Raw genomic sequence first — 16452 nt, 5'->3', positions numbered from 1 at the left:
CTTCTGCACGGATGCTGTCAAGTCTTGCACCGACGTACATCAGCTGCGGCTCTTTACGTGGAAGCCGTGGGAGCGAGAAGCGGGCAGGGTGTCTCCGTGCGCGCAGAGAAGAAAAGACGACCGTCATGCAAACACCGCCATCACCAAGAAGAAGCGAAGCGCACAACCATTGGTCCAACGCACAGAGAGCTTTTTTATTATTACATAACAGGCTTTACTGAGTTCACGCACACAGCCAGAAAGACTCTGACAGCCGCTGCTACAAAAAAGACTCTCGGTACAAGCGTTTTCTGCACACAGACAGGTCACACATAACAAGATCACACACATTTTTTCAAATTATGACGATAAACAAATAAGAAAATACTAATGATCTGGGTATTATTGATCAGATATTTCAAGAGCAAAGACAGCAGACACTATAAAGCACATTGTCATTAATATTGTCATGTTTAAATCAAGGAGATCTTATGAAATCACCTTGTCATAATTACAATTTCTCTAATTTATTACCCCAATGCACCACCAGGACGCGCCAAACTCACCCAGGATGGCCAGAAACGATTAAAAGTCACATGTTGGGCCATCTGGCTGTGAACAGGCAGCTGAGATAAATCTACACATTAAAACACGTTTTCAAACACTTCATACAGCAGGAGAATATTCGGATTCAAATGAACAATAGAAGGAAAAGCAGAGGAGGTTACTTCTTTTTTCTTTTTTTCACACAATGATTAGTAAAGTTTTAAATGGTTTCAAATCATGGGCAGGATAAAAAAAAAAAGAGGAGCACCTCAGGAAGTGTTTTTTTCTTGAGACATCCACATCCCTAAAGGCACCAAAACAAACACAAAAAAAGGAAAAAGAGGTCAGTGTGTATTCAAATTTATACTGATAGCACAGAAGAAAATATAAATCAGATGCAAAACTTCAATACAAAATCAAAAAGTGATGGATGTGTGTGTGTGTGTGTGTGTGTTGAGGGGCTGTTTGGGGTAGAGAAGCCGAGTTGATGGATGAAGAGGTTTCACCTGCGTAAAATCCCTTATGAGAAGAAGCTGTAGAGGTAAGAGAATCCAACGATCCCAATGATGGCACAGCACAACGTAATCATCATCTTTTTCTGGAGATTCAGTAGAAAACACACACGTCAGGAGCATCACATTGAGGGTAGAAACACAAAGCGGCAAACACATTCATGAATGGTGGTTTTAGGAAATTAAGCAGCGGAAAATGGGCCAAAAGGGTTAAGGTGGCTGTGTGTGTGTGTGTGTGTGTGTGTGTGTGTGTATTTGGTAAGAGAAATACTTACTTCTTCCTCTTTTACACATCTTTAAAAGCTGCAGTTTGCAACACAGTGGTTAACAGGCTGGATGAACCATCTGCTGACAGGACGACATCTCACACTGCGACATGTAGTCATGAGCGTGTCCGAATTCGGTTAAACATTTACTTTATGCAGCTCAGCAGGTCAGACGGGGAGGGAGCAGCAAGAAAAAGCCGAGCCATCGTTAATATAAACATCTTTAATTTCTCCTGACATTCTTGGCATTTAACTTAAAATAGCTTCAGTTGTTTCCGTCCCTCTCACATGCACGCATCATTGTCCACAGCTACAAAACAAGGCATCATTCAGGCTCTGGTTTAAAATAAACGAGTTGATTGCACTACCGAAGAGTTATTCCATTGAAAGCTTTCTTCATCGAAGATTGGCTGAAATAAGTCTTACTGACCAATGCACAGCAGGAAATACTTTAATTACCATCTTTAAAGTCGATGGATAAGATGCTGCGGTCTGTTAATGGGCGAAACTGTCAGTCTGACTCAATTCAGATTCCAGAAAACAATAGCTGAAAGAAATGCTGGTAAAATACCACATGTCACCGTAGCTGCCAGCACATTAGGCACTTTAAGCCCTGCAATGAATCCTGTGCTGAAATGTTACTAACATTATTTAGAAGCTATCTAAACAGTTAAATATTTTATTTACAACTTAACACCTGAATATATAGAATAAAGCCACACAAAAAAATACTAAATGTACACCTCCTTCTCAGCTTTTGTTAAATTTGCTACTTTAATGCTATGGACACCTATTTGAGGAATTGTTAAACTGCACACTGACAAGCAATTCTCATCTACAGTTTCTTCCTCATTTCTATGCGTGGACGTAAACAGTACAGCTTAGATCTGCACACATGCAAACCGACAATGTTCACAAAGTGAAACATTCCTCTGAAAAAACCCGAGTTATATCATTTTTTTAGTGACGTGACTCCAAGGATGTATTGCAGGGCTTCAGCTGATGGATTGTGTCTGTCGATGCATGTCACAGTAGGAAAGAACCAGCAGCCTGACGGACCTCAGTGAGGTTCAAACTATGTGCTACACGTCATCATAAAGTAGAACAAATACGGAGACGACGCAGCATACATGGGAAACGAGACGCAAGCGTTACACCCAGTGTCTCTTTAAGCTCTTTGGCATCGAAACATTAGATTGTACAGCATATCAACAAGGAAGATAATCATATGTCAATATTTCAAAAGGGCAGAAGAACATTTACATGGATCCTCAAAAGAGGGATAATTACCTACTTTAAACATGTGTCCAAAAGTACACGATCCCATTTTAACAAAACAAAACTAAAACAAACATGAGACCTCAACTATGCACAAGTAGTAATTCTATTATTTACAAGATAATTACAAAAAAAAAATTCAAGCTTAATCATATATTCTGAAATATGAAAGTGCCAAAACTTCTCACAACCAGTAATATAATCACAGAACGTCCAATAGCGAGCTTTTCAATCGGGAGATGTGTCAAGGCTCATGAAGACATGGCGCATGGTGGGCGGGGTGGTTTCTGTGGGTGGGGGTATGGATGATTTTTGAGGTTTCAGGCAAGTAGATCGTTGAAATTTCACCTCCAGGCTGATTCTTTGGCAACAGGAGCTGGACGATGAAATGTTCCGTGACAGAAGTGACTTTGTGATCAGTTATTTCTTAATTCCCTTTTTGCCTTCGTGAAAAGGCACGATCGTTGTACCTGGTGTAGAACTCATTTCCTCATTTGCAGCCAGCAGAGCATCTCTCAAACAGACCCGTGCTTTTCGTTTGTCCACAGGTACCTTCAGTTTTTTCTTTTTGTCATGAATTCACAGTTTGGAGATCTGCAGGCTGAATGTGATGACAGCCGTACGGGGTGATCAGAGTCAGTGTTGTCTTTTGGTGGGTGAACTGATGAGGGTTGAGATGGGGAATGATCGGATGATGGCAGTGAGACACTGTCCCGCGATGGTTTGTGAGTGAAGATGAAGAGGATGAGGAGGAAGCCGAGACGTGCTCCACTGATAAGGATCTTTTTCTTCAGGGAGGGAGACACAAAGGGGGAACATTGTCAACGAGAGGCGCTGCAAGCCCTGAGATGAACACACACACTGAATATCAGCTCAAACCGCCAGCGACCAACTCACCACAGGCACTGCTTTGTTTGTTCAGCAGTAACCAGAGGCAAGGGATGAAGGATAGAAAAACACAGTCACACACACACACCCAAGAACTTCAAATACACACAAGCACAATTCAAGTAAAGTAAAGCTCTTTGGATAGAAAGAAAAGGCGTGCACACACGCGCACACACAGAGCCTGACGGGAAGTGCAAACTCCTCTCCCAGTCATGCCTGAAACCCACACCCTCTGTGCACCACGGCAGGTATTTGCTGCGGAGTTACTCACCCTTAGCTCTCCTCTTATTCAAGCCGCACACGGGCATTATCTCAATCCCACTGACAACCCGATTATGAGCGCTAGCACGGCCAGCAAAACCACCACAACCACCACTAGGATCACCGTTTTCTGTCGGGAATAACCAAGTAGACACAACAATCATCAGATCTAGAAGGAAATAACATCATTTGACCTGACTTGAAGCAAACAGCTCACATCATGGATGCTGTGCTGCCATTTTGGAACCAAACAAACACTTTTTTTTTTCTTTTTACAGCAGTTTTGACACTGTAACAGCCAGAATTTTTGACAATACACTTGACACAATCAGTTTATAAAAGCTTGTTTCCAGCCAAGTGTTGAAGGGAAAAAAAAGAAAACGATAGAGAGAAAAGAGGCAGCGTGTGAGTGAAAGTGTGTGTGTATCAGTGGGAAGGAGGGATGCTCTGGATTTAGGGTACCGATGCTGTGAAGCCACAGGGTGGAGGCTGGGTCACGATAAGATGCAGGGCTGTGGATCATCACAGGGCAGGACTGAGGTGGAGGTCGGGGTCTTCACTGTACGGATGGTCTGCATTATGGAGAGCGAGTTTCCCAGAAGCAACTTTGCTTTTAGAGTCAATCAATTAATTTCCATGTTTCGTATATCTTGCTGCTGAACCAAAGAAAGCTGAGCGTAAAAAATACATTCCACAAGTCGCTTTTTTTTCCCATGAAGCACGAGCAGTTAGTCACAGCAGATCCAAATATACGACTACAGGACAGAACTCATCGTTTATTTAACTGTATTTTCAATGTCTACTGTGCATATTAGTAGTTAAACAGTATGTATAAAATACACCAGGGTTCAAACATGTCTTCATCTTGTTTCAAGGGTTTGTTGTATTTTAAAGGAAGTGGAAACATCCAATATCCTGATTATTATACCCTGATCTCCTGATTAAAAGGTTTCACATCTGTCCCGTCTCCTCCTTCAGTTATTAAGGTTTTCCTTTGTGCAGAATACACATTGGTAACATCAGCAGTGTTCATGCACGACAGCCATCTTTGAGTCCTTACAACAAAAAGTCCAGACTGTGATAGAAATTTTATATTGCCAAGTAGAAAATCAAAAACAGTTGTGTTGCTTTTGGGAACCCACTCTTTGGTTTTAGACCAGAGTCACTCACGCGGCGAGCCTCTTGCTGAAACTTTGCAGCTTTCTTAGTGTCGGCTACAGCCCGCTCCACAAAGCCCACCGACTGGTCCATGTTGCTTTCAATCCTGTCGATCATCCCTCCCTGACATGAACAGTGTCAGAGTGACATGAAGCAGCAGAAAGAAAAACGAAAAATAACAGAAAGAGAGAAACAAAAAAAGAAGGCAGAGTCCAGCAGTCAAGCGAGAATGTGTGTTTGGAGGGTGAAAACAGAGGCTCTGATAGAGGCTGAGCGGTTAAATGTGTCCAACAGAACATCGGCAGATAGATAACAGCAGGAGGTTCAGCAGATCAGTGTGACGGATGGGAGACAGATGTTACCTTGCGTGCTTTGGTCTGATACCTGACAGCTTTCTTGGTCTGTTCCTTCGCCTCTATTATGTGATCCACTGACTTGGACACATTCTGCTCTATGTTGTTTATTATGTCACCCTGGAAAAAAAAAGAAAAGAAAAAAAGATTGGATTTGATAAAATACACAGCAACAGTTCCCAAAAAAAGTCCAGCAAAATAATCATTTTAGAAACAGGAAACTGGTTTGAGCGGCTGTTTTAACTGAGTGTCTCTGGAAAGCTTTAATAATGACTCCATCAGAAAAACTGTTTTTCGGAAGCTGTGAATTTAACATAGAAAATTACATTTTTCTGTTCATCAGTCCTTTTGCAACAAAGATGTTGAGAAAATAAAAATGCCAAATACAAGTTCTGGAAGAAATCACACAACATAAAGAGTGAGAATTAGCAACAGAAGGGCTCTTACCTCCGATAAGGTTCTCCCTCAGAAAGCATGGTGCAAGAAGGATGTGGTTAAACTACAGTAAAGTATAAACGACTACTGCAGCTATTAAAGCTCCGACTCGAGAGACTAGTCTGTTCTAACATCAGCAACGACTTATTTGCAAACCTTACTACAAAGCATGAATGTTGGCTCCGCTAATGCTGGATGATGGGATGAAGGAGGCCGAAGCAAAACAGAGGAAAAAGAGATGGAAGAAAGACATGGAGCTGGAAGAGAGGAGACAAAGACAGATGCAGATTCAAGGTCACACGGCAGCAGAGGAAAAGAAACAACTGGGATATAAAGAGTTGGAACAAACACAAGGGCATGAAGAAGACGGAAAGAATGAATTAAGTGAACGTGTGGATTAACAGGCAGGTGGACAAAGACGGGTACCTGGCTCTCCACCAGCATTGCGATGTCTACAAACATATCGTGCAGCTCCTTGATGCTGCTCTCCAGCCGGACGATGTCTTTGTGCCTGGATTCGATCTCACTCAGGGCTTGTTTAGAGATCCCTGAGTCTACAATCTGCAGGAGACAGACGGCATGAGGCTCACTGTCAGCACGCAGTCCTTGGACAAACTCCACAGCGAACAAGGAAACTTATCCTCATTCAAATGCACCACAACAGAGTGTCTTCAAGCAAAACACCTACATTAATAGTGTCAGCAGTCCTTTTATAATTATGATGGTGATGATCTTTTTTTTTTCAATCAAATTCACAACAATAAATCATGATTTCTCTGTCAGATTTGTGATAGTAGAAATCAGTTTGAACATAACAAACCCTAACTGTGCAAACGACTGGGACCCAAACATAACAAATAACGAGCAAAAACAACAAGACGGGGTGATGTGTTTCAGATTTGACCGACACCAAAGCGTGCGTGCACACACACATACACACACTCTTACCCCGGCAGTAAACACAGCAGCATTGCCACTTTCCAACATCTCCTCCAGCTCTTCATCTGTTGTTGCTTTCCCAGCTGAAAAAGAAGACGGAGGGAAAAGCTGATGGGAATGGAGCATCTCAAGCCAACATTACTGTTACTGATGTGGATGTTACTCACTGATCTCTAGTTGTCTCTGAATACGTCCTTTACTCCTCTCCCTGAAGTCCACTTGTGCTTCGTTATACTTTGTCATCACCTCCACAAACTTTCTGGACAGCACAGCATGCTGGGAAACAATAAAAATGATTTAGCGCCCAAGTAAAGACATAACATTTCTTGACTATTTCACGGCTATAGTCAAGTTTCAAAACATGCAGCTGAAATTAGGTTCAGTGCTGACAGAGAAGTGGTGCTGCATTTGAAAATCCTGTTAATCTTCCAATGTAAATGCTTCACCTGTGATTTACGTATCCGCATATCAGCCGACACCCTCTCCTGCTCTTCAGACTCCAGATTTCTCTCAATAGCTGGAAATTAGTCCAAATGATTGATATAAATATATTTCAGCTCATCGCACGTCACACTTCACACAAATCCAGTAAACAGAGAAACTAGTTTTACAGACAACAGGTTTGTGGGACACTCACTCTTGAGTTTGTTTCTTGCATTGTTGGCCATCTTCTTTATGTCATTGGTGATTGCCTCCAAGTCATCCTGCGTTTCTGAGGGAGAAGGGACAGTCTACTGACAGCTGCACTGGAATATTTCAAGCCTTTTCTCTCTTACAAGGCTTAAAAAAATCAAGAATCTCAGATCCCTCATAACATGATTATTTTAAACTATTTAAATGATTATCCTTAATTTTGTTCGACCAAGCTTTAAAATCACTATTATGAATTTGAAAAGGGTTGAAACATTAGAAGTCATGAGTGAAAAAAAACAAGTGTTTTAATTGTATGTTTTACAGATGCACTTGTACATCAAGCATTAAGATCAGCACTCTTTCAAAAGGATGTTTCTACTCATGATTCATTGATGTATTTTTTTGCCATTGCAAGATGACGAAAATAAAAGCTTTCCTATTTTATGAAAGATGTGAAGTCCAAGTTTCTTTGTTATTTTCTTAATCTGTGCCCTTTTTATTTAAGGACAATCAATGCAGGTCGTTGCAACTGGTGAATGACCGGGATACGAAAACCAGGACATATTCTCCTTATGGGCTTCCAAATCCTACCACCTGGTCAGTATATTCACAAAAGAGAAAAGAGGTACGAGAAGAGAAGCTTGTGAGGCGGTAAAGCATCTTACTCTGATCTGATGTGGGAGCAGACAGGATGACTGAGTAAAGCTTTTTCACTTCAGCCACGTTCTCATCGATTTTGTCAATACTGTTCCTGATGTCTTCAATCTGAAACAAACACACAGACACACAGTCTTGAATGTGTGTAAATTCAAGACTTTGGATGAAAAACACACCGATGTCAGGCTGGATGAACGCATGGAATTGTTTCAATCATTCACCTGACAGAAGAACTCGTCCATGAAGGCTGCGTTGTCCACAGCGATCTCCACCTCGTCATCATCTTGATCACACGTCTAACCCCCAAAACAAAATAAACAATACTGAGTCAACTGGGTCAGAAAAACATGAGAAGGGCCTTGCATCTGTTGAAAACTCAACCTCAGAGTTAACCTGGCACAGCTCAGTCTGCATGAACAGTTAATCACCACCTCTGGTTTGTCATTCCTACACTTCTCTTTCTGCCAAACAACTGCTATTCCTCTGGAGTGCTCCAAACACACACACACACTTGCGGATACATTAAAAAAAAAAAAAAAACCTACATCAATCTGTGTAAACAACCACAGAGAAACCCTGTTACACGAACTAACAAAATGACAAACGATGATATTAACAATTAAACTGAAAAACAAAAGGAAACTCAGCTTATAGACGTCACATTTCTTCTGATCATTTCCTGAAGCCTGGAGCTCCTTGAGCTCAACAATCTGCTTGTCTAAGTTGACAAATAATGTAGTGAACCCATAAAACCAAAACCTGTTGCTGCTGCTACACGATGATCCAGCAGGCAGATTAAATTTAAGAAGAATAAAGAGATGAGTAGTAAGCTTAAGGGTCGGTAGGTGGTTTCTGGATTATGACGGAAGAATTAGGGTCTTTAAAAATGGTTTGAATCAAACAAGGTAAAGATGTGTTTAGAGCAAAGACAAAGAAGGAAATATGTAAATTAGGATTCTGCCTTTAAAGCCATTACTAGACAATAATTTACCTGACTTTCTTGGAGAATAGCAGCAGCATTTCTCTTTCTTTCCTTGGAGTCGCATTGAGAATTAATTTCTGAATTGTTCAGTGAGTCGGGATGCATTTTATCACAGAGAAATCTTCTAACAAAATTTATTTTCTTATCAGAGTGGAAATAACATTTATCAGCGTTTAAGCTCAGGATGCCATGTAAAGACAAACTAATGAAATTGCTTCCTGTTTAGAGGCACAGAGTGAAATATCCTCCAAAAATACTCCTCTGACCCTAATCAGTCTGCAGCTTCACTCTGCTGGAGTCGATAAATATGGCACAGAAGACATTGGGTAAACATGACGCATTGCTGCTGTTGGCCACAAATATCCCAGCACAGCTGGGACTGGGCCCAAGGAACACAAAAAGGTTTTAGCTGATTTTAAAGCAACATTCAACTACAACTGGACAGGCGTGATATTCAGTGAAAGAGAAAAGTGTACCAGTGACTGTAATGAGACAGCGAGCTTCTTCTTTTTGAATTACTTCTGCTTTTTAAAAGTCTTTCCTGCTTTCCACTCAACACCTCAGTGAGAGTTTGCAGATGTCGGAACACCTGAGCAGCTCGTTTCTGTGGGGAAGTCTGGACTCAGGTGTGGAGTTGAGTCAAAGTGAAGTCATGGAAATTGGCAGAAGTCACACCTGAATATCAAATGTTGTATAATGAAGGTCAAACAGGAAAAATTGCCCCCGGAGTTGATCCGGACTACAGAGGGAGTGCAGGGTTCACCACGGACAGGTCAGCAGTTTATGACAGGACAAAGACACACACACACATTCACACCTACAGGCGAATCGGTCACCGATTAGGGTATGTCTACCAGCATTTAGATGAACTTCAATGTTTCATGGAAACAATCACCTTATGCTGGCGAAAGCAGCATAAAGGGATGGAGGAAGTAATTTAGGATAAATATTTGATAGCACTGTTTACGCTCCACTGAAATGTCACTGAGCTCCAGCAGAACAGGAGTACAACAATAAGAGGACACCAGGCTTCAGCGGAATCTAAAAAGCTGGCATCAGTGACGGAAATATGAATGCATTTAATTTAAATACAATAGATAACACAAATATATTTAAAAAAAAATAAATAACTGAACAGAAAATCTGAGGTTGATTAAATCATGTCATGGTTCATCTAATTTAAAGCGTATTTCTTTTATAACAACAATTAACAGGGAGAATATTCTGCACGTTCACTAATAAATGAACTTCAGTGCTGCAGGGCACAAACATTCACAGTGTAGCTGTAAATGTTGAGTTTTAGGCGAGCTTTTCCCTTCCACTCCCCGGCTCCAATTTGAATTGCAAATATAGTCATGACGATTTGGTTCAGGCTGCTGGTACGTAACAACAGTTGTGAGCACAGAGTTCCCAAACATCTCACACACACACACACACACACACACACACACACACACACACACACACACACACACACACACACACACACACACACACACACACACACACACACACACACAACTTGCTTTTGAATCTCTCAGTAGGCTGTTCATCAAACAAGGTGCTGCTGCACACTATGCTCCCTCACGCAGCATTTCTGCAGAGTGAGATAAGAACAACTGCTGACTTCCTTCCAGTGTCTCCCATTCAGCAAAAACAAGAGGAAGGGGAATGGTGTGAGGAAGAAACGGTCAAAGGCCGCACACACACACACATTTATATAGGACGACCTGTGGAGCCCCATTCATTCACATCATAAATTCTTTAGGCCCTTATCTAATATTTGACACATTAAATATTTGGCAAACTTCAAACGTGGCCTTAAACTAGTCGTGACCTCAGTTGTGAGCTGCAGCATTTAGGTTTCAACAGCACAGCTCAGACCCAAAAGGACAGCAGATTGTCCAAAACTGTAATAAACCTTTACAACGTTTCCTCACAGGATCGCCTCATGACTGACTTCAACATTACATAACGGTCAGAAAACACAGAAACTAACGGATCAAGCTGTAGTTTTAACACATGAACCACAAACTGTTTCTGGTAACTACACTGATATTGTGTAACACCTCACGGCATGTGAGGTGTTACACCAGTGTTAGATTTTGAATGTTTTGATGATGGTTGTACAGCAGCAGTGGATCTGCCGCAGTTTAGCAGCTTTGCTTGAGGGGAACATATAAATGTCAACACACTGAATTAAAAAAAGAAAGAAAGGGCAGATATTACTGACCTCGCTGGCCAGGAACAGTGGGCTGCCCTGATGCAGTGTCCAGGGAGCTGCTGGAGGTCACTGCGTTTACACACACAGACCCAGGATTCGAACCTGTGCACCTCAGTGCATGAGCATGTTATTCTGAACTCTAGGCCACAACTGCCTATATATTCACACACTGATGCCTCAAACAGCAGATTGGATTTAAAACCACAAACATCAAAAACACTGTAATCTCAGTGATTGTGTAATCATCAGAATCTTGAACGCACACGCTGGATCACATTTGGACGACTGGACATCAAGATTAGAAAACAGCAAACACGCTGCACATGAATGATGAGCATGTCAGTTTGATCGCTGGTTTGTTTCGCTCATGAAAAATAAATGACTCTTTTTTCTAGCATTAAAATGTAACATTTGTCATAGTGGAAAATTCTATTGACCATGATGGAGAATAAACAGGAACTGTGTAGTCCTTGACCTTTTGAATTCATGGCCGACTTATCAAACTGTTTTGTTGCCATTTTATACTAACTTTTTATACTAACTACTGTTATACTAACCTCCAGCCAGAGGGCAACTCATTTCAGAACATTTCGGGATAGTTGAAATTCCCACAGCACGTCAGATCAATCATGCAACATTCCGAGTGGTCTGGCCTCGGCTGGTGGAGCCAACCACAGAAAGAGTTCAAAAGATGTCGTTTTTGACCCTGAAACTCATTACTGACCAACAAGTTCCAAGGTCAAACCCGTGCATGTTGTTTGTTGCCGATCTGACAAATTCCAATCTTCGGAGGCGTGATGTGGAGAAATGCCCTCAGGATGAACTTTCCAGAAGGATCTCAGGAGAAAGAGGCAAAAGTGCAGCTTCTGATTGCAACCAGAGCTGAACTACGATGGTACAGACTGCTACTACGATTCTTGGATTTCAGCAAAGACAAAGAGGTCATTTACTGACTCTGAAACTGTGAAAGCTTTAGGCACCAGCAGAACGCTGAATATTTCAGTGCTACACAAACACATCTCATCCACACCACATTCTATGGATGTGAAGACAGATCTGATCACGACGCTCACAGAGATAGACTTGCGCTGCTCACAGAAATAATGGCGTCCCAGAGACCCTTTCAGGGACTCCTTGGATCAACATCCACGTGTCAAACTTTTCACACATGAACTCAATGAAAAGCAGCCTTCTCTGTTCTCAGGCTAACAGCACTATTCTCCACTGAATTTGAATTGCACTGACATCTTATGAACTTAAAATCACTGCTCTCGTTCAGAGGAAAAATCTCTTTTCCCAGGGAAACTGCAGTAGTAGGTGTGTTGTGGGTTGCACTTTGTAATGCTCCAAGTTTAGATAAAGTATGCTAAGTTGTTTGTATGCACTTTGAGTGCTGACAACGTAAGATGTGATTAAAATCCCTGTTTATGGAATTTCCATATGAAATTTTTCTCGTAAATTTACTTAATTTTGATTCGAGAAAAAAATTAATTTCTTCTACTTCATACTCTGTTCCATTATAGCTCTTTTCTTGTTGTTATACCCTTTTACACCTTTGACATGTTAGACATGAATAAAACGTTCAGAAGTTGATCTGGATTGGTTCAGAATGTGTCAGCAGCTGCTCGTTGGGCGGCCAAAGCATTTGGCCCGGCTGCATTTCTTGAGTACATTTGAATTTAGAATTGAACAGGCCTGTCTCATACTACCAAGGACACAACTGAACTTAAAGAAGTATTGAGGATGTTTCTCCTACTGGTGCCTGAAAAATTAAACATTAAACCAGTTGGTGTTTTATTCATGTGTAAGACTGCTTAACTGAGCACGGTGGTGTAGTGGTCAGCACTTTTACATCGCATGTCTCTTGAGTCTGAGCCTTCTCTTGGCAAAGTTTGCATGTTTTTGCATGCAAATGTAGAATTTCTCCACTCTTGATTAATTCACACAAACCAAAAATGCCCTTGAATTGGATAAAGTGGACTGCCTAATGGCCACGAGACCAATTTAAAAAATAGAATACATCAAAATATCTCCATGAAGTACTTTTTTTTGGGCTGTAAAACTATTTCTTGAAGTGGCACAATTTTAATATTCTATTTCATTAAATTAGGTCTTAATATTGTTATTGATAATTTAAAATCTAAATTTACTTTTTTGCAGTGACAGTTCAGTACTTTTATCAAGAAAAAACAGACAATGACTGCTCTGGGCTAATGCTAAACCACATTTAGCTTAAGAATTTAGACACTATTGGTCTATATGTCACATCAGCTGCTGTAAGCAGCTCACATTTAGCCACATCTGAGACTGTGTGTCTGTGTAAGATGAAAAAGCAGTTCATGATGACAATACGCTTGCAAGTTCTGAAGCTAAAGGCTGAAATTTCTATAATGTATTGCACCGTAATCTGCAACAATAAGTTTGACTCTTCTCTGTGTTTTCCTTTCTGAACAAGTTTGTCAAATCTAAATTGAAAGGTTTGTTTTTTTATCCTACAGAGGATTTAGTCATCAGGAACATCCTGAGTTTTCCCTCTTATCTGAAACGCTTCATTTATTCTTACAGGTCAAAGGTGAAATGTTGCTTCATGACAACAACTGGATATGATTTGGATGCCAGAGAATCTCTCCAAGCAGATATACAGTAAAAACACACGGAGTGACTCTGGAGCCACCGTAGGTGGTGATTATCATGTGCACACAATCCAGCTTATTCCACTTGGCCCTGAATGCACTCTTTACTTATCTTTCCCCGTGACTGTCATATTGAAGGAAGCAGCAGGTCATAAACGGTTAGACTTTGTCTCAGAGGATCATAAATGACAGAGCCCAGAAAGAGGTGTGCCACATCGCTTTGTTGATGTTGAAACACAGTGATCAAAAAACAAATCTACAGTGTGAACGGAAAGAAATGAAACATCGTCATCTTGCTGTTGATAGTAACAGAAAATTGACTCACTAAATCCAGGTCTTATTGCTGCTGTTTCTTATCTTGCCATTATTTATTGCACTTTGTTCTTTAATATTTATGTTCTTATGTGAAACTAAAAAAAAAAAAGAAATCAAGAATACTTTACTGAATAACTGACGACAATCTTTTGCCATGACAGTCCTTCACTTTGGAGCAAATTACCATTCAACACTTCATCTTATGCTTCTTTATTACCTGACATCAATGTTTTTAATTCATTCTTGTTAGTTTCTTCTTTGATTTCTCCTGTTTGACTTCTCACTTATATTGCCTGTGATATTTGTTGACTTAGAAGGTGGTAACAAATATATTATTATGAAGCAAATAAAATTTATTTCCCATGGGCTGATTTAGTAAATGAGCTACGAGCTGAGACATCAGCAGGGAGGGACTGGGGGTCAGATTTACTGCAGCAGAGCGACAAAAGCCAATATTCTCCATCAGGACTCGTGTTAATACAAAGCTGAAATCGGACAAGGGATTTCAAAAGTCCATATGCCAAGGGAGGAGCTATTTTAAAAACTTCACCTTTCACTGTGTGAGCCTGGAGGGAAGCAGTAGCGGTTGTTTCATTGCAGACAGAAGTGAGAGGGATACAACCCTGACTGAAAGCACATTGGAAAATAATCACACTGTACACAAGTAAATTGAAACTTCTATTGAAACTAGAAGTCAACAACAGAAGTTCAGTCAGCTGGTTAAACAGAAGCACACCCAATAAAGTCACTCCTAAAAAAAATGACACTTCAAAGTTTCCCACTGTCCTGAATTCTCTTCATATCTTGACAATGGGAGGACGTAAGGAGATGTGATCGGCCTGCTGCTGCTGCTGCTATAAAGCAAACATTCACTTGACATAAGTTTGCGCACACAGACGCAAACAGAGCGTAGATTACTGCATGAAAGTTAAACATTAGAGAGGAAACTCAAGGAGGAAACTACAAGTGGAGGGACTGAGAGCATAAGGAAAGGAAATGAACAGGTTAAAGGAGTAAGGACTGCTCAGTTTTTTTAGCAGCATATAATAACATAAAGCACTACATTCTGAACAACTTCCCAACAAATGATGGGCCTCTTCCTCTATCTGTACTTCCTTTCTCTGAGATGAAGGCAGCTGTGTGAGATATGGACACCTTGGGGTGAAACACACACATGCTACAGTTCAGTAATTTTAAACAAGGCAAATATTTGGCCAACAGCTTCAGGTAGCTATAGCAACACGTCCCATCTTGAGTCACAATAGGATCTGGCAGTAAATGTCTTTAGTTATCAAATGAACCAGGAAACAACACAGTGAAATCTGACAGTGGGTGATCAGTCTGTCTCCTGTAAAATTAATGTTTGAGCAGCGTATTGTTTACCACAATATATATATAAAACAAAACACTTTATGACCAATAGTTTTTTCAGCTCTAGTCAATAGTAAAAGCTGCATACATTTGTAATTCACATTCTTATGTGTGTGTAATTAATCTTTCAAAGTTTATGTAATCTCAAAGTGTTTTGAACATCTGTTCAGATTCATTTTCTGATAAACAATTTCCATCATAAATAGTGAAAACTGATCCACTTTTGTTTGTTTTTTTGCTTCAAAATTTAAATTTCTGGAACATTTATTAAAATGATAGATGTCAATTCACACTTTTAGGATTGGACTTAACTTTGGTACAATTATTTAAAACCAAATTTCTGGAATATAAATATGTTTTTTTTTATCCCAACTCCTCCATTTCCAGTCAGTGTGTAAGCTGGAGTGATACTCCGTCCATCAGATCAGTTATGTCATCAAATAATTCACTGACGAATCAAAGGATAATGTGACATTAGTAAACGTGCTTAGAGGAAAAATGAATGACCGGAACTTTTTAATTCGTTCGAAATAATTATGTTTTCCAGAGGTTTCTTGAAGTGTTCAAAGGAACGGTGAAAAGGGCACTCTGTGATAAATCCACATTTCCAGGGCTTCACTTACCGCTTTAAGTTGCTCCAATCGATCCTTCATGTTGACTCGTTTATTTTAACTGTTGAAATATGAAGAGATGACCACAATATTGCATGAAAACCCAGTCCAACTCCCAGGAGTCCTCAACCAGCTGGCGAGCTAGCTGTGCAACAAGAAACCCACCGCCAGGAAAAAAAAACAAAACACTATATTAAACTCCCTGGAAAGTCTTGCAAGAGTTGTCTGAGGAAACGTCTTTTTTCTGAAAGCTGGAGCTTTTCCGTCGCTTTTCCATACAATATGGCAGCTGGGTTTAAAGCCACTGTTTTTTCTTGCTAAATCTCCTCGGCCAGAGGATTAAAACAACAGTTGTGTAGAGCCGCATAATCTGCCTCCCCACTGGCCAGTAATCATTCTAAAACGCACTTT

General features: G+C 40.5%; 1 protein-coding gene across 9 annotated transcripts; it reads right to left on the bottom strand.

The window, feature by feature from the left end:
• Positions 1-429: 429 nt before the first annotated feature.
• Positions 430-16430, bottom strand: stx3b (syntaxin 3b). Of its 9 annotated transcripts, none has more exons than XM_030110461.1 (12): positions 16054-16430; positions 8127-8201; positions 7914-8013; positions 7253-7327; positions 7062-7132; positions 6783-6891; positions 6625-6698; positions 6103-6237; positions 5251-5361; positions 4901-5011; positions 1032-1123; positions 430-829 (listed from the first exon to the last, which is right to left on the bottom strand). In XM_030110461.1, the coding sequence occupies exons 1-11, from the start codon at positions 16081-16083 to the stop codon at positions 1046-1048; spliced, it is 969 nt and encodes a 322-aa protein (XP_029966321.1). In that variant the 5' UTR covers positions 16084-16430; the 3' UTR covers positions 430-829; positions 1032-1045. The 9 variants fall into 9 exon arrangements, 6 of the variants coding, with proteins under 6 accessions (XP_029966321.1, XP_029966344.1, XP_029966337.1 ...); XR_003933065.1 differs by lacking the exons at positions 430-829; positions 1032-1123 and adding exons at positions 3741-3860; positions 4193-4386 and having other exon boundaries at positions 4873-5011; XR_003933066.1 differs by lacking the exons at positions 430-829; positions 1032-1123 and adding exons at positions 3741-3860; positions 4193-4383.
• Between the last annotated feature and the right edge of the window lie 22 nt (positions 16431-16452).

The sequence above is a fragment of the Salarias fasciatus genome, chromosome 2 (assembly GCF_902148845.1).
Source record: "Salarias fasciatus chromosome 2, fSalaFa1.1, whole genome shotgun sequence".
In the NCBI taxonomy this organism is placed as follows: Eukaryota; Metazoa; Chordata; class Actinopteri; order Blenniiformes; family Blenniidae; genus Salarias; species Salarias fasciatus.
Note: the sequence above shows the minus strand (reverse complement) of the source record. Positions and strands in the feature narration are given on the sequence as shown.